Genomic DNA, 19,031 nt, shown 5'->3' with positions numbered 1-19,031 from the left:
AGGTCTTCTGAAATCCCCCGTCAGAGTGGAGCCGGTTCTCTCAGCGGTTGTCTTGTGACCTTGCTTCCATGATAAATTAAGCTCAGTATTTTGCTCAAAGGTGTCTCGCGTGAACCTGACCTCAGGCCGACACACTGGTACAGCGGTTGACAATGTCACCTCACACACAGAAGGTTCTGGGATCGACCCTGCTGTTCACTTGTGTCTGGATGCTTCCCCTGTGCCTGCATGGGAGTGTTCATGGCTGGGTGTATTAGTCCTACAATCGGCTGGTGACCTTTCCAGGGTCTACAGAGGCTCATGCCTTTTGTCATTTAAGACAGCCTGCAGGTCCCCTTCAGAGTCAGCCAGAAAAAGCAGGTAGAACTTACGGGTAAAGCTGCAGAGAGAGGTGGCAGTCACCAAGGAAAAGCCACTTTCAGTCAATTCCACAAACTTAGTTGAAATGCCAAAAAATGTCACGCTTACATTTAATTTAATTAGCTTTGACACTTCAGTGGACTAAACTACCCAGCAAAGTGCCAAACAGCTGCTTATTTGGGGGCTGTGTTGGTTGAAATGAATTTGGACCAAGAAAGACAAAATAAAAAAAAAGACTAAAATGGAACATAAACTGCTAAACTAAATCTCACTACGTATTTTTTTTAATCTAATTCCCTGTCAAATTAACCTATTTTATTCACATGCACATGTTGGGGGTTTGACCCCTGCAGGTTTGTGGGTTATGCCGGATAAGGGGAGGACAGGTGTGTCTCTTAAGGCTCATACAGCCACCTCATCACATCATGAAAATGGAACATACCATTGTTGTGCGTGTAATAAGTGTATCTTGAAGTATTTGTAAGGAAAATGGAAGTTACATATACTTATGACGTAAAGTGATGCCGTCATACGATGTCCTTACGCCACAATCTAGTCGTTAGTACGGTGGGCGCACTTACTCCTCACTGACTCTGCACAAAAGCTGAACGTACGGGGTGTGGAGGTGATACGCAAGGATGCCCAGACAAACTACACTGATTGTTTTATTTCCTCATTTCTCACGGCCAGGCTTTGCTCAAGGAGCGCAGACTAATCACGTGAACAGCACTTACGGGCCCTTTGGGCAGTGTTTGGGGAAGTTGAAAAAGGAAAAATCTATATGACATGTTTGCATCTCACCTACTTTCCCCTCATTAGTCCCTGCGTCATGTCTGCAGGTTTGACCATCTTTTACCTGCAGACAGTCTTTACCCCCCCCCATAAGGGCAGTCATGACTAAGGCATTAGAAAATAACTTAACTGGTAACATTTTGTTGAGATTCTTCTTCCACTTTCGGCTTCTCCCATCAGGGGTCGCCACAGCGAACGAGTCGCATGGTAAATTTGGCAATGTTTTACGCCGGATGCCCTTCCTGACGCAACCCTCTCAAACCGGGCTTGGAACCGGCAGAGTTAGAGAAGGGAACAGGGAGCAGCCCGGAGTCGAACCCGGGTTTCACGGACGGAAGGCGCCGCAAACCAGCACGAGCTAAACTGGCTCTGTTGAGATATTATTTATTATTTTTATTAAACTTAGAAATACTGAACTTCTAACAATCAATCTGTAAATATTTTGTTATTTTGGCAGATTTTTTTTACTTTTTTTGCTTACATTTACATCCTCAGTACATCACGTTGACACTGTGAGCTGCTGTTTGTTTATCACTCAAAATGCATGGAACTCTCAATGACTAGTCCACCTGCACTCACTGTTGCTGAACCACACCAGAGTTTACTTGCAGGTGAACCGAGATTTTCATTCTTTTCCAGCTAAACAAGCATTTATTTTGTATGGTACACACCCAGTTAAAGTCAAAGTTTCATTAGCTGTCACATATCTGGGTGTAATTTTTGTTATTCGCATGTGACCCCTCCCCTGGGGGAGCAGTCAGCTGCAGACGCGGCTGTGCTCGGTAACCATTTGGAGGCTTAAACCCCCAAATCAACTTCGGTCCCATTTTGGATTTAAACCCTTAAAATCCCAGGGCAGACATGCTACCATTAGGCCACTGAGCTGGTTCTGGACTTTAAGTTTCAACAAACAAAACAAACAAAAGAAACAAAGCAAGGATGTGAACAAGTGTGGAAGGACTCTCAGTCTTTCTCCTACAATCTTTAACTACTATGGTTGAGTTGAAACTAATCAAGACAGGATCTTATCCTGTGATGGTGAGTAAAGCCTCTGTGTGCTGCTTTTCCAGTGTCTGGCCTAAACTGGACACAAAAGCAAACACATAAATCCATGAATGCGGTACCTGTGTGTGTGAAGGCGGCAGGCCTTTACGTCCATACACGCCCACCAGAGCATCTCTCTGCACTGAGATGTTAAACTTCAGGAACTGTGGCTGATCCACGTACAGCTGGGACCTCCAGAACACACCTAAGAAAACAATATTGAAAAAAAAATTAGAATAAAAAAGACAAGTAGGTTAAAGTAGGACATTTTAGATCATTATCTGTCACATAAATAAGTGAGTTAGGAAAACAAACAGGGATTTATTAGTACCCTCCACACACTCAGATTACAAATAAACTAGGAAATTGCTTATTTATTTCTATCTTTATGTTATCTTTCCTATTATAACAGCTTTTTAAAATTATGTTTATCAGAGCAGGTGTGCAGGTTTTTGAATCCAACAAACTAATGACGTTTTCTTTGTCAAAAAATTAAATGATTTTTTTTCATGTACTTAAGTCTTGTTTCAGGTTTTAACCTTTTTTTTTTTTTTAAAAGGAGCCAATGTCCAATGTTTTTTCACTGATCTCTACATGGATCTCATTCAAAACGCTGAGCTTTACCATCTTCTGCAGGAGCTGCGTCTGAATGACGGATTAGTCCAAGGAAGAAAAAAATAAAAACGAGACTAAAAAGAAAGAAAGTTTTATGATTGTCCTGATGAAAATAAGAAAAATATCATAAAGTTCAGGAGGAGAACGATTGGATGGATCCTCCATGTTGGATTTGGACTCCACCTGCTGATTGAGTCACTTAATATGCCTAAAGCTGAGTCCCTGATTGGTTGACACGGTGTGTGCAGGGTCCTCGCCAAAGTTCAGATTTTTGAACTCCGGACATGTCCAAATCGCGCCGTGGTGCTTAAATCACGCCGCAGGAGCTCTAATCACGTCCGTACATTGACTTAACAATGAAACTCGATACGCAAATCCTCTTCGGTGTGAACGAAACTTCCCCATATATGTATTTTATGAAGTGTGTGTGGGATTTTACCTGGTGGGACATCTTGTACGACTCGCCTCCCCACATCCACCTCCCCTGTGTCTATAGTGTTGTTCTCCAGAAGAAACATCTTACCTGAAAGGTGCAGAAAGGTCATCCAAATGTAAATATTTAGCAAGCGTAAGTATAGCATGCTTTGTTTAACATTCATTTGCATTTATTAAACATTAATCAATACCTGCCGTACAAATATTCATCGTCTTACAAAATCCAGGATGAAATGACAATTTTCATGTGAGATTTTCTTTAATTCAGCGTTTTTTACAAACATGTTGCAGTTGTTGTGTATTGTCGTGCATCATGTCATCACATTATAACTAACATACCCTCATCTTTGCGTATTCTTGTGTATGTGCAGAGGATATATGTGTGGACATTAAAGGTGTCACGCGGATTTGAGCTGCAGCACACTATACCCCTGAAGACTCACAACCTTCATTTCTGACAAAACAGACTCAGATCTATGACCTATTTCTCCTGTTTTCAATTTTCCCGACTAAATGGACTTGTAACAGAATACCCGACTCAAGAAAAAAAAAAAGCCAAAAAAAGGAAGTGCAGAGAAACAGATGGGGGCTAAACATGCATCAAACACGCCTTTGAAAGTTTCACCACATCTTTTCTGTTATTCTCTTTCCTCTTAGATGGTACATCCAGGTTGGCAGCTGGATAATGTTTGAACAGTTTGTATAACTATAGGCTTATTTTTTTCCATCTAGAAACCTCAGATGTGGAGAGGCACAGCAGGGGAGCTTTTGTTGCTGCTTGTTCTTTCCATCAGTTTGGTCTAGAAGACCTCTTCAACAACTGAAGATTTGGTGCCAAATAAAGGCGAGTATTTAGTTCTGTCTTCCCTTTAAGCAGGCTTAAGATACATGAATTTATCTATGTCTGTATATGTTTATGGGACTCATTTATAACAGCTCATAAATGTGGGACTTGTATGACAATGTGGGAATATAAGATAATAAGGTAAAACCTTTCGTAACGCTGATCCGAGATTAAAAAAGTGCAACTTTACAGACTAATCAGAGGAGAAACTGTGTGAAATATGAACTTAAAATGCTACAAAATTGGATCAGAGCTGGTGATAATAACCCCAACTAAACCCTGTATGAGCATCTTTCTCTTTCTCCCGTCAGAAACAGCTTTTCTTGTGAGAACCGACTGACCACTGACCTCACTCACACTCTTCTCGGATTAAACTTCTTTTTGAAAGTCCACCTGTTATTTTCCCAAAGATATTTGCTAACAATGGCAGGAAAAAAATCTGCTCACACTTTAGAGTGTGTTTAATCAAATCAAAGTTGTACTGAATATTTGATCCCATCTGTCTTTTTCTAGCATAAAAATTCTAGAAAAATAGTCCTATAATAGTTATTTTATTTTTGCTCCTGAGAAGCAGCTATTTGATTTGTTTTAAGCTCTTCAGTCCTCAAAAAGGCAATTGTGTTTTTTCTGGGTATAAATAGTAAAAACCTTTAATCAGATTTTCCTTTCTGTCCAAAAACCTGATTGTTTTCCTCGATTTGAAACTATTTTTCCTTTTCCGGTCTATATTTCTGGGACATTTTCTGTACATGAGAATAAAAATAAAAGTGTGTGAAGGAATGACAAAGAAAACAAAAAGAGAAACCCTTTTGCCTTCACTAACTTTTGGGGTCCTTCACTTAAGGACAGAACAAAATGATAAAAACCTAGAACGAATGTGTAAAATTAAAAAAAAAACGTACAAAACTAAATGACAAAGATGTCTTCAACAGGACATCAAAATTGGCAAAAAAGAGAAAAAGGAAACTAAAAAGTAGAAAAGAATAAGATCTTTAATAATCCCAGAAAAAACTCAAAAGTGGTCAACTGCAATACTAGTATATACCAAAAAACAAACAAACAATAAAAATAAAGAATAAAACCATTTAAAAGACATAAAAAATAATATTAAAAAATACTATAAAACCTTAAAAAAAATTTGGTTTTCTTTTGACGATCAGTCAGGGAGTTATAATGTCTTATAGCACAGGGACAAAAGTCTTCCTCAATAGCTGCGTTTGCATTGACAATGGAATTGCTCAATCTGAATTTGGGATAATAAATTCCCTTGATGTAAATACGACAATTTCGAAAAAAAACTTGTATTTACCGAAAAAAGGTTTTTATGCTTGGTGGAGGTGGTTTCTGAGGCATATCGACATTGACATATTTCGCAAAACAGCAAAGGAAACTCTTCTTTCAAATTAGGTGAGTCACATAACCAACAACTGGATGGTCATCTGCTTCTTAATAGGAACTGGCTGCACCGCGGGCGCCACAAGAGGAGCTACAGCATCACACAGCTCAACAAATGTTGTCATGCAGAATTGTTGAATCCTCAGCTTCACTGTAAAATCACCAACCACCATTTCCCAAAATTCCTTCATCGGTAACCACTCCCACATGTAAGGAGCTCGCCGCTCCACGGCCTGAATAAGAGCTGACGTCTCCTTCGATAGATGATGATGAGCGCTAGTGGCGTGGCAGACATTTGAATGAATCTGTTGTAAATCAAACTATTGTTCACATCCTTCGTCATGTTTCTGAATGACTTATCAAGTGAGTTGGTTTATGTTTATTCGCATCATTATGATTTAATGCAAACAGTTTATTTGTAAAATTGTGTTTTTTTGACTCTTCTTGAATTTCGGTCCAGTTTTTCACACATGTGTAACGGAAACAAAGCTAGTCTGTCTGTAGCATTGGAACAGCAGTCTGCTGCTGAAGTTAATTATTGGACATTGATTTAAAGAGAATTATTCAAAAAATAATATATTTTTAAACAAATATATATACATAGCTAAAGCAAGTAAAGAAAACCGGGTTGTCTGTAGCTGATCTCGACTTACTGCTCACCCTGTGACCTCTAATGTATATAGTTTAGACTCAAAGACAAACACATCAGTTTAAATTTCACCTCTAAATATTTAAATGTATTGCTGGTAAATTCTGTTTTCTCTTTAAAGGCAGATCAAAAATTGTTTTGAGGCGTTACACAAACAATCAGACAGGAAAAAATTAACCTAGCAACACTTCTCGACGGCTAAAACAGCAGTTTTCTTGGTTGTTACAGTCTAATTTGGTCCAAATCCTTTCAATAAGGACAAACAAATCTCACAAATTGGACACAGAAATTACATAATTAAATATGAAAACCATGGTGTCTCTGTTCTTTTATATCCTTTGGTGAAAAACACACATTGACACGTGCAGCACTGACATTTGTGGATTACTCTGAATAAAATTGGGTAAAATTCTAGTAGCATGTTTTATCAGCAACAAAAGCATAGAGTGCCATTTTGCTGTACATGATCATGAGAATGCATACTGTGTGGCTTTAACACAACCACGGGCCTTGCTTAAGCTGCATCGTACTGTGACAAACACATTTCTGGTTGCAGATTGAAAGAAATATAACATTTCAATTTAAGGGGAAACTCACCGTTGTCTGTGGACACCATAAAGGGGTTGGGGGTTGTATCTCTCCCACCGCCTCCATTCTCAAATGCTCCGTAACTTTCATTCTCCTGAAGCTGCCAGTTTAAACCAAACAGGTGCATAGCTGTGGAAGATGGGGGGGGGGGGGGGGGGGGGGGGGCAGAAGGGTTTTAACAAAAGAAGAAAAGCACGATAGGAAGATGGAGGTTAATTCAGTGCAATGAAAGGCAGATGGAAATAAGCAGGAGTGGAGTGACAAAATAAGATGGGAAGGAGAGAGACGTCTATAGAAAGAGAGAAAGAGATGAAACTACAAAAAAGTGGTGAACACGCATAACAGGTAACATGGAAATACCGCTTTTTATTAAAAAAAAAAAAAAAGAGGAGGTATGACAACTAAAAGGCAGAATCTTTCAATTCCCGTCTGCCACCAGCGTGTTTCTCCTCTGTCTCCATTCATGTGGCGTTTGAATCTTCGGAGTATTCACAGAGCGGCTTCCACCAGATAGAAAAACATCTGCAGCCGCCAGAACTCCGCCTGTATATGCCATACATAAAGTCTTCTGCTTGGCAACAGCTTGACTCCCTGTATGCAACTGCAGGCTGTTCTGTAGATAAACTCCAATCTCTAAGACAAACACATTGCCTGTATTATGCATGTTATTTGCACTATGCGTTTCCTTATGGTATAATTTAACCCTTGTGCTATCCTAGGCACTTTAACATTGGGAGTTGGGTCATCTAGACCCACTAGACAGTGCGCTGAACCTTTTTTCTTCAATAATTTGTGATCTTCACTGGTGTCCATGGATTACATGAAATCCTCTCCACCTTTATCCACCTTTGTCATGGTAGGGAGAACACGTCAATGTAAGGGTGGGGTCATAGGATAGCACAAGGGTTATAGGTTCAAGGTAAAAATGAGGTAAATAAAATATTTCTCTAATGTTTCTAGGAGCACTAAATCTGAGGTTTTTCTCACTGACTGACTCATAGTAGCTAAACTGATTTTAAAACTTGCTGTACTGTGTGATTGAGGCTCTTTGATGGGTCTTAAGAAAATTTGGGAACTCCAGAGGATATTTCTTGTGCTTTATATTTTTTTAAGGCTTTTTTCTGACAAAATTAGCCGAAATTATAGCATATTTTAAAAAAATCATACATGCAAAGCTTTCACACTGCAAAAATACAAAATCTCACCAAGTATTTTAGTCTATTTTCTATCTTAAATATTTGATTACACTTGATATCAGAGAAAATTAAACAACTAGTGAGTTTTCACTAAGATGTTGTAACTTGTTTTCAGTCTTTTGATTTTGAAACCCTCTTATTGCTTATGATTTTTTTTAAATTTACTTTACATAGTGAGTGGTTTTGTTTTAGGAACCAGATTTGCTTGATTTAGGGACACAAAGTTTTATTTGACTCATAATTTACATTTAAACTTTAAAACAAATTTATCCTGATAAGTGTAATTTGAGCTATACTTAAAGATCAGGAATCAGGAATCAGGAATCAGGAATCAGGAAACTTTATTGTCATTTTATCATGATAAAACGAAATTAGGCTCTCTGGTCCCGGGCCAGCCGTTTACATTCAGACATAAATAATATATATCAATAATAATGTCAGTAAAATATCAGTCTGTTATGGTGTGGTTCCTGATGAGTATTGCACAGAAGTATTTTTCAAATTGCACAGTATTTTATGTTAAGTATTGCACAGCCCTGTGATATTGCACTTGGGAATTAGCTTCTTGTCCATAGAGGGGGGGGGGGGGGGTGCAGTGATCAACCGGAGTTAAGCAGTCTGACTGCTTCAGGAAAGAAACTGTTCCTCAGTCTGGTGGTCCTGCTCTTTATGCTCCTCAGTCTCCTGCCTGAGGGGAGCAGGGAGAACAGAGGGTGTGAGGGGTGGGTGGGGTCTTTCAGGATGCGAGAGGCCCGTTTCCTGCATCTGGTCGTATAGATGTCAGTGGTGGACGGCAGGCTGCAGCCCACAGTCCTCTGTGCAGCTTTGGTCACTCGTTGCAGAGCTTTCCTCTCTGCCGCAGAGCAGCTGCCGTGCCACACCGTGATGCAGGAGGTCATGACGCTCTCCACCACACACCTGTAGAAGGAGGTCAGGACTGGGATCCCCATCCCAGCACGCCTGAGCCTCCTCAGAAAATAAAGGCGCTGGTGTGCCTTCTTGACCAGGCAGGAGGTGTTGGTGCTCCAGGTGAGGTCGCTGGAGATGTGCACGCCCAGATACCTGAAGCTGGAAACCACTTCCACCGCGTCCCCTCCGATGTGAATGGGGGGAGGGGGGCATCTGTCCTTCCTAAAATCCACGATCATCTCCTTGGTCTTCTTCCCATTGATGCAGAGGTTGTTGTCTCTGCACCAGCTCTCCAGATGTTCCACCTCCTGCCTGTAGTCAGACTCATCGTTGTTGGAGATGCGTCCAACCACAGCTGTGTCATCCGCAAACTTCACGATCAGACAGCTGGGGTGACTCGCTGTGCAGTCGTGCGTCAGCAGGGTGAACAGGAGGGGGCTCAGCACACAGCCCTGGGGGGAGCCCGTGCTGAGGGTGATCGGGGAGGAGGAGACGTTGCGGATTTTTACAGACTGTGGTCTGTCTGTCAGGAAGTCCAAGACCCAGTTGCACAGAGTGGGGCTCAGTCCAAGTGTGTGTAGTTTCTGGGTGAGGGTCTGCGGGATGATGGTGTTAAAAGCTGATGTGAAGTCCACGAAGAGCAGTCGAACGTACGCGTTCTTGTTCTCTAGGTGGGTGAGGGTTGTGTGGACCACAGAGGAGATGGCGTCCTCTGTGGATCGGTTTGACCTGTATGCGTATTGGTGCAGGTCCTTGGTGATGTCGATGGATTCTGTGATGCGGGTCATAACCAGTTTTTCGAAACATTTCATGACTATCGGTGTCAGGGCAACCGGCCGATAGTCATTCAGACCTGTCACTGTGGGTGATTTGGGTATTGGAATGATGGTGGCGGTTTTCAGGCAGGTGGGGACCACTGCCTGCATCAGGGAGGTGTTGAAGATGTCTGTCAGCACCTCTGTGAGCTGGTGTGCACAGACCTTCAGCACCCGTCCAGGGATGTTGTCGGGTCCAGCAGCTTTGTGAGGGTTGATCCTCTGGAGGGTCCTCCTCACCTCAGCGGGCGTCACACTGAAAGGCTCTTCGCCAGGTGGGATGGTGAGTTTGGTGCTGGGAGGGGCGGTGTTGGAGTCCTCAAAGCGGGAGTAGAAGAGGTTGAGTGCGTCTGGTAGAGAGGGGTCCTCAGGACATTGTGCATCTCTGGTGTTGTAATCTGTGATGCACTTAATGCCCTTCCACATACTCCGAGGGTTATTCGACGTAAAGTGTCCCTGAATCCTCTGAGCATAGGCGGCCTTGGCCCTCCTCACCCCAGCATGCAGCTCCCTTCTTGCTGCTCTGAGTGCCACCTTGTCACCTGACTGGAACGCAGCATTCCTGTGTTTCAGCAGAGCCCGCACCTCTGCGTTCAGCCAGGGTTTCTGGTTGGGGTAGTCTGTTACAGTCCTGTTACAGAGCTATACTTAAAGATGATTGTGGTCTAAGAATAAAGATAGTCGGACAGTTGTCACACTTAAAATAGGTTATTTATGGGGTAAAAGTATAAGAATGTACATTAAACACAGTTTAAATATATTAAACTCTTTTGTAACTACACACACTTATTTTAACATATCTAAATCCCAGAGCAATACCCAAATGTAAGTTTTTATTGCTAATTTCCAGACTTAACCCTATATAAACAATCTTATAATATTTGATATATGCATTTTTGAGACCACTATTGCTTTAGCATAAACCTTAGCACTTTCCATAATAACCTATTGTGTACAATTTGGTCCATGTTTTCTGCGCAGTAGTTCTCCATCATTCCACTAGGGGCAGTAGAAAGGCTTTTGCTGCTCATTAACAAACTTCATGGTGACAATAACTCAACTATTGTTATTCTTTTTTCAATTTTTTTTAATACTGCTTGCCATAGTAGCTTGCTGTGTAGGTTAATTTTGTCTTTAAAGGGCAAGACATCCCCACCTATTTCAAAATCACTTTTTTTTTCTAACTTGTTCTGAGTGCAAGAAGGTCCACCAGCATTTAATTCAGGTTGAAGTGTGATATTTAACTTCAGCTTTTCAGCAACTTGAGTCTTATTTGTATTTTAAATTGTTTTCTAGCTGAGACAAAACTTTTTTGATTTATTTTACTGTTCACTAACAAACTATTGAGTTAGCTTAACCCATAGGCTACAACACTTGCCGCAGACAAGATGGCGCCCAAACATCATTAGCTAGAAACGGAAATTCTAAAAGATTTCAGAATTGCAGCACCTTTTAATAAAAATTTCTAATTTTAATAAATGGTTTTTGTTTTTGCAAGATGAGCTTAAACTGCGGGCAAAAAAACCTTAATCATTTTAATCTTTTCAAAAAGGATATTAAAAAAAAAGTGTTCTGATTTGTAATACTGGTACAACTGTTTCCATTCCTTCAACAACTTTAAATTTTTCAATGCGTTGACAGAGTCATGTCTGGTGTTAAAATTTTAAAGCTTAAAACAGACAAAAAAGACTCCATAACTGGTAGGGTCCCCAGTGGAATTAGCCTTTAAAGAGTATTTTTCGACCGAGTTGGAGAGAGGGGGACACGATGTGAGCATACGGTTCCGGCTAATGATGTCTGGGCGCCATGTTGTTGTCTGCAGACAGGACCTCTTGGCTGAATTTGGCGTGGCGTTTGTGGTGGTCTTAATGACATTGTGGTTGCATAAGAAGCTTAAATTGCCACAGGCCCATCCCCATCCTGGAGTAATGGTACAGGCTGCCTTAAGTTGTTTTTCAGTAGAAGTGATTGGGTAGTGTACAGAAAAAGTCAAACATTATAGTGTTCTGTTCCTCTATGGTCATGTTTGCAAAGTTTGGGTCACAACTACATATTAGTGTTCAAAAGAAGAAAAAATGACATTAAGAAACCACATAAATTTTTCTGAAGTGACTGCACACTGCAGACAAACAATCAAGAAGAGACATGGAGGGAATGTTATTTCATATATCAGTATGTCAGCTGTCCAAAACAGAGGCACTGTGTTTGTTTCTCAGCTAGATGTATGTGCCAATAACAAAAATGACAGCATGGGTATCCGGAAGAACATCTATCTATGAATGCACACAAGCGCTGATACGTGTTTATGATGTGTGTCTCCAATGTGGGAATCTTTGTTTTCACGGTAGTCTGCTCACCTCCTGTGTGATGCATGTGTGTGTGTGTGTGTGTGTGTGTGTGTGCTGTAGTGTAGGTTTGTCAATCACAGAATCCCAGGAAGCCCACAACAGATGGTTTGAATGAAAAAAAAAATCGAAAAATCCTGCATCTGGGTGCCGAAGACAAACACTCAAAATGACACCTAAATGTTTATTGACAAATCTGTCCATACTGACACGCAGACTAGCCTATGGCAAGATATTTCCAAGTCCAAGGACCATCTGAGCTCCAGTTATAATTGCTTTGGTTCATTGTGGGAATCAATGACCTTTAAAAAATAGCACCTTTCCTCCACTTGACTTTTTTTCTCTCAATCCTTCCTTTCTGTCTCCATAAACATTATAGGAAGAAGCAATTTTAATGCAATGCAGAGGGGAAAAGGGCTTCTTCATAAACTCCCTCCATAAACCCAAGGAGTCCACTGGGTTTACACTGACTAATACTGAACTGTTTGCCATTTTGAGCTGCATTCCAGGGGCTCCTTTTCAGCATTTCAATCCAACTGCTGGGACAGAAATGAAATATAAAACAAAAGACCCATCTTCAAAAGTTTTTGTCTGTTTGACTAGAATATATAATATAAAAAATGGATTTCCTCCATGTGACTCAGCAAATAACATGGTTTTCTGTAGGGATGCAATGATACTAGAAGTGCGATTTGATTTTAGTACGAGATTTCAAGTCCTTCTATAGACACAGATAAAAACCCTAAAAAAAATCTGTTTATCAATAAATCAGAAAATTTAAGGTCTTTCAATTCGAATAGAAATGGTCTTTTATTGTCAGAAATGACAATAAAAGACCTGCCTGAATTTTGTTGTTCTCAATCAGAGGTCAGTTGAAGGAATGAGAATCATATTAATATGTAAATTACAACATTTACAAAACTGTCAATTTCAATGGGTGGTTTCAAACCAAGTAAAAATAAAAGGTGAACAGTTTTGCACTGATGCTGACTGCTGGACTTTACTTAAAAAAAATCCTGTTTACAATAAAAAAAAGAGAACGAACATCGCACTCCATTAAGTGGTGATAATAATTAAAATGTCTTTATTAATTCATTAATTCACAAGATTCTAACACATTTTAAAACAGTTATAATTTTGTTTTGATAGGCAAAAATTCTGTGAAAATGAACAGAGATTTTGCTCTGAGAAACTCTTTGAAGAAACAAAGACTTCCCATGAGCCTTCATGAACCAGCAGAGTAAAAACCAGGTCCAAGTCTGCTTAGATCTGATGCTGCACATCTGATACTGTTTTCTTCACATGCGATCCAAGCTAACGGCAGTTTTTCATCACACAGTGTGCAGCCTTTTGTGGCAGCGCAGCACTACTGTTGTTACCAATGAACAACACCACATAAAAAGTGGCGACCATTGGCTATAATCTACGAGCTTTTTATCTCTGTGGCTCCACAGAATCAAGCCTGACATGTCCACTGATGTTGACTGAGTTGTGTTGCATCAGTTCTCTGAGGGCAGCAGGTCAAGACAATCAGAGTTCTAGATTTTGCAACCAAGAAAGCACAGATTTTATTCTCTGAACTGTTTGATTGCCTTCTATTGTCCCCTGCACAGCATTTAATTTATACTCTAATGTCTGCTGACATAACATCGAAGAGAACTATAAACTCTGTTTAAACCCAGAAGAACGGCTGTTAATCAGCAGAAGAAGAAATACCAACCTTGGTCATTCGACAGATTATGGACCCTTTTTTATTTTATTTCACACCATTACCTTATAATAATAATTAAAAAAAAAGCTTAATCAATTATTGAAGATGAATAAATTGGTTGATTTCTAATCATATTACTTCACTTGCTCCAAAAAAATTGATTCATGATTTTCCCTAATGAAAGAAAATTTGCACATACTTTTAACTTTTGATACTTGATCAATTTTTGCTATGAAGATTTTTGAAATAGTGTTATGTCTATTTTACTGATATAGTGTTATTTTTTAATCATATACATGGTTTTTATAAGTAACACAATCTGCATATTTTAGATAACTGATCTGCATTTGCCATGCTGATTTCTAAAATAGTTAGTCTTGTCATGTGCTTTATTGACACTTTAGGATTCTTAATTCTGTCTGATAAAAGTTATGAACTGGATAATGATAAATCATGTAATAAAATGGTTACAGTAGAACTGGGGTGGGATTATATAAATTCGCTTCCTGCCACTGCCTTTCAAGCAATATTTAATTTTATTTTTAATTATCCTAAGTTTGATATGTCATTGAATGAATGTATAACTGATGATTTAGGGTTGGGCGATGTCCCCTAATTTGGCCGTTGACGATGTTTGCTGTCAACCATCGGGATGGACGATGACATCGTCGGGGGGGGGGGGGGGGGGGGGGGGGGTATTTTTACATTTTTCGTTCTTATATAACTGCTATTCGTTATTTTGCTTTTTTCATTTTATTTCCCAACTAATGGTTAACTAATGGTCCGCGATGATCCAGTATAAACTGAGGGAAGTGACTTTAACAGAAAAAGTAACAAGCAAAATAGAAAAGAAGTAGTCCACTCCCGCACTTAGCGGAGTGGACCGGCGGAGTGCGGATTTACAGCTTTGTGTTTGATGGGAAGGGGGGGGGGGGGTACATGAGCGGTATGTGTGGGAGATTTAAGACTGCGATCCGTCCCGCAGCTCCAAAGCTAATGTTGTTAGCCCGTGTGTTAGCATACTGCTAATCCTGGCTACGTTCAGAAAAAGCACTGACCACACGGATTAAAATTCAAATGATGAGCTAACAGGTGTTTCATAATAACCGTAACATTATTAAAAGCACGTTTAGAAGATCGTCTCGTATTTTACCGAGCTGACATGTCAATGTATATAGCCGCTCGGCGCTGTTATCGTTTTGAATTGAATTGTTACCTTCAATAAAGTTTGGAAAAAAAGCCGCTCGGCGGAAGTTGGATCCTCTTCCGGTTTTCAAACTGCGCATGTGCGAATACTGCGCGTGTGCGAATGATTTATTCCGACCGAAATTGTGACCTTAGTGAACGTTTTTATATTCTGAAAACATTTTTCTGGGCCCATGTACACGGTTGGATTCTAATCCGACCATTGATCCCATCAGGATATTTTGTACATGTAACCGCGGCTTATGGTGTCGACGCGCAACGTGGCGGGGGCGTGGCATCACGATGGTGGTCTCTCCATCGGGATGTCAGTCACCCATCACGATGGACGATGATATCGTCCATCGGCACAACCCTATGATGATTGTAATGTTTTTGTGAATTATTCTTTATTTGATGGCTTGAAATAAATAATTGCAAATCAAAAAATCAAAATCAAATCGAAAAAAAATAAGAATACATTTTAGTGTTTTGGTCAATTGCTACAAATGTTAGCATTTAGGTTAGATCTAGTAATTTAGCAGATGATTTTTGGAGGGGTCTGACATTTAAGCGTAGTGTGGGGTAAATGTCTTGCCCAAGGACAGAATGACTGTGAAAGCTGGGATTTAAACCCCTGACTAACTGACTGGCAGAAAGCCAAGTAAACTACAGCCACAACAGCCTTATTGGACCAAAATGTGTAATAAAGGAGTTGGCTTCATATTGACACTGCTGGAACAGTGTTAAACCAATAAGACAATGTCTGACGCCTAAAAGTGATTGGACATTTTTAAACTCTTTGATCTTTTCCCACTTGATTTATGGAGTCACTGTATGGTCACAATCCAATCCACAATCCACTTAAACTGACGGAGAGTCTTTACAATAAGGAACTGAAAATTCTAGATCTAAAACCAAATTAAATACGAATTTTTATCACATTTGATTAAAGTTAAACATTTTGACATTTACTAATTTTATCAATTACAGTTTTTTTAAATGATCGTTAAATGTTTTAAAGAACTGACGTGTAAACTTTTAAAGTCTCACTCTGATCCTTTTTTTAATCTATTGTAAATCGTTCTCCGTGGTATTTTAATTATGATTATGTCGTTCTTAAGCCAAAATCAAACAATCTGTGTTGTTTTCTTGGACATAGTTTCAGCAGAGTGGCAGGAGTGACTCAGAGTTATGGGCGGGACTATAGGCGCAGAGTAAGCCCGCTTCCACCTTTAGTCATCCCTCTGTTTACATGCTCTACCGCTGGCTTACAGCCCCTCACGATCCCAGTTTAACATTACAGGTGCCACGAAAATGGCGAGCAATATCGGAGCTATCCAGCCGTACAGTTTTGAGCCACATTCCCGCTCAGACGAGGAAAACAGAGACATCCATTTGTCTGCAGGTGGATGCATGTGAATGTAGCTAAGCAGGGGGCTTGTGGCCCACCGATTGTAGTTTCTATGTCACAAATACCGTACAAGCTTTTCTTTTAAACAGAATTTTTTCATCTGCATCTGATTCACAATGATTTGAATAAAGAAATACTCAGAAATGCAATATGAAGCTTAATTCTCTTAATATACGGTATGTCCTCCATCAAGAGAAAAATTCTACAAGAACATGTTAAAAACACCTTTTTCATCATTAAGAACTTTTATTGAAACAAAGAGGTTCCTTTTTGCATTGTTCTGCCACCAGTTTTGGCCTTTTTAAGAAATAAACTGAACCTTGGTTGAACCAGCAGCAGCGCTGTACAAATGTTTTAATGGCCTGATCTGATTTGTGTTTTTATCCTTTTCATCTGCCTCTGCGTTTTTAAATTGTTTCATTAACATTTTAAAATTAACTTTATTTTTCTCATATCTCATTTTTGTGACTCTCATTTTTGTAGAAAAAAAAAGCTCTTTTAGGGAAAAATGCTACATGGGAATGCTGTTTTGTAGCATCTCTATACTACAAATCTAATAATAAATGAATTCAAATAAATTTAAGTCAATGTCGTGTTGTCTGAACCCGTGGTGGTTTATTGTTTCGAGCTCTGTTTGTGCGTTTCCACTTACCTATGCAGTAACAAAGCAGGACGGAGAGCAGGACTGACAGACCGACTGCACTGAGGGCGGTGCATCTGAGAAAAGGAAAACAAGACGATCTCTGATGTGGAATCTGTCACATTTCTTTAATACAGGTGAAGAAACCAGAGCTGTTTACAATACATCTCTGGTACTCTTTGAACTGTCACATCAGAAATGTCCCCAACAGTCTTGGAAAGGTCTCTAAATGTCAGGCTTGTTGATCTGAGATCAGATTATTTTAAAAGGAACATTTAAAGCGGAGTTCTGCAGCAGCTCTGGTTTCAATGCTGTTGTCGAATCACAGCTGCATCAGAAGATCACACAGTTGTGTGTTTGCACCACTTTTCCATCATTTCACAACCATCTAGCAGGAAGTTTGTTTACTCAAGCAAACAAGTGTTAACCTAAAAACATCATTACAAAATGGAAAATATTTCCAATATGGCTAGCATAAATTGAAGCACGCGTTTCCTCCAAAAATTTCTAAAACCAAGTTCTTTAATATGTTTAATTCTGCAATTGGACAGATGGTAGAAATCAGCAGAGATTATAAGATGAGTAAAGAGCCAGCTTACCGCCAGGAGCAATACTTGGAGGACTTCTTGAACTTAAAGGCAGAACGGGAAAGGGTATTCCTTGGCAAAGGCCTGGTGGGAGGGGAGTATACGGAGCCTGTCGCCATAGTGTAGCCGGGAGTGGCTGTGGAGAAGAGGGGGGTGGTGCCTGTGCCTGTTTTAAAGAGAAAGTGCCTGGAAGGTGAGAAAAAAAAAAGTGCGAATTAGTTATGATTAAGTGTGTTGTTGTTTGAATCAGTAGATAATGAGCTGAACTGAATGAACTGCATCCTCTGGTGTTATTGCCGCAACTCTGAGCTGCATGTTGGGAGGCCGTCCTTTGAATCAACACCGTTATTAGCTTGCAAAGTTTTAGACGCCGCTTGAGCTGAAATAAGATATGGAATCCTGCGCAGTGTTTAAGCTTTTGGTACTGACAGGAAATAACAGCTAGAAAAAGTAATGGAACCAATCACCAGGAATGCAGTTTGCTTGGTGGGTGACCAGAAAACGTCTGATTTTAAGCTTGGACTGCGTTGACTGCTGAGAAATCGCATCATTTCAGCACACAGCCACAAAAACATCGGTGTCTGCTGGGAGAAAGATTCTCAAAATTCTTATTTCCCTCCATAACTACTTTTATCTAACTGGTGCTAACTTAAGCCTAGTTTTTGAGTGGTACGGTACGGTCTGGTTCGGTTTAGAAAGGTCAAGGCAATTCACTTAAGGTTGGAACGTCAAGGTGCCTGCGTGGTGACACTAACATCATCAGCTTGTATTTTTCCACTTGGCTTTTGGTACTTTAATGTTTGAGAGAAGATTGCGGGCAGAGAAGAGGAATACAGCCGCTTCCTTGGCACTTTCTTTTGTTGTAATGAACAATCAGCAGTAGCTCCCCCCTAACCAGTCTGTTCCATTTTTCTCTGGACCTACAACCAACGGGAACCCAAAAGAGTACGGTTTGGTCCAGCTTAATGGGTCCATTCATGCTCAAAATACCATACCGCTCAGTGGAAACGAGGATTAGGTTAGCACCAGTTAGATAAAAGATGTTATGCAGGGGAAAGAAAGATTTTGAAGTACAACCTTATGCCTTAGTGACATGCACACGTACGGGGGTTGACGTGCACGGGCGCTGCAGGGCCCGTGGACAAGTTGTAGATAGGTGCACTCTCATCTGAAGGTGAGTGTAGGTTTTTCTTGACGTTCCCTTGTGGCTTGTATGTCCCCCTTAAGGGAAGTCATGAAAGTGGAACGTACCATTGTTGTGCATGTGGTAAGGGTATTGTAAAATATTTCTAAGAAAAATGTAAGTACAGCATCACCTGTACTTCAGATGTATGGGTGATGCTGTTTTGCACGGTTGCGCTTCACTCCTAGTAAGGATGCGTCCACTGACTCCTTAATGACGGTGTTCAAATGATGAGCAAATGGGTGTGCACGTAATATATAAGTGCCAATTGGATGCCCACACAAACTACACTCTGATTGACTAATTTCCTTTTTTGTAACAGTCAGG

At 40.2% G+C, this 19,031-nt stretch overlaps 1 protein-coding gene across 19 annotated transcripts in view; it reads right to left on the bottom strand.

The window, feature by feature from the left end:
- The window catches only part of tenm3 (teneurin transmembrane protein 3), a 709,086-nt gene that overhangs the window by 91,897 nt on the left and 598,158 nt on the right, over positions 1-19,031 (bottom strand). For all 19 annotated transcript variants that reach the window (XM_078946824.1, XM_078946819.1, XM_078946845.1 and 16 more), the window contains 5 exons: positions 17,534-17,707; positions 16,947-17,011; positions 6,732-6,851; positions 3,251-3,334; positions 2,277-2,401 (listed from right to left, as the gene is read on the bottom strand). In XM_078946824.1, the coding sequence (XP_078802950.1) occupies positions 2,277-2,401; positions 3,251-3,334; positions 6,732-6,851; positions 16,947-17,011; positions 17,534-17,707 (568 nt within the window). The remainder of the gene's footprint in view (positions 1-2,276; positions 2,402-3,250; positions 3,335-6,731; positions 6,852-16,946; positions 17,012-17,533; positions 17,708-19,031) is intronic.

This window comes from Oryzias latipes, chromosome 1 (genome assembly GCF_053564925.1).
Source record: "Oryzias latipes strain Hd-rR chromosome 1, Olatipes_Hd-rR_3.1".
Classification (NCBI taxonomy): domain Eukaryota; kingdom Metazoa; phylum Chordata; class Actinopteri; order Beloniformes; family Adrianichthyidae; genus Oryzias; species Oryzias latipes.
This window is presented reverse-complemented; position numbering and strand designations above follow the sequence as displayed.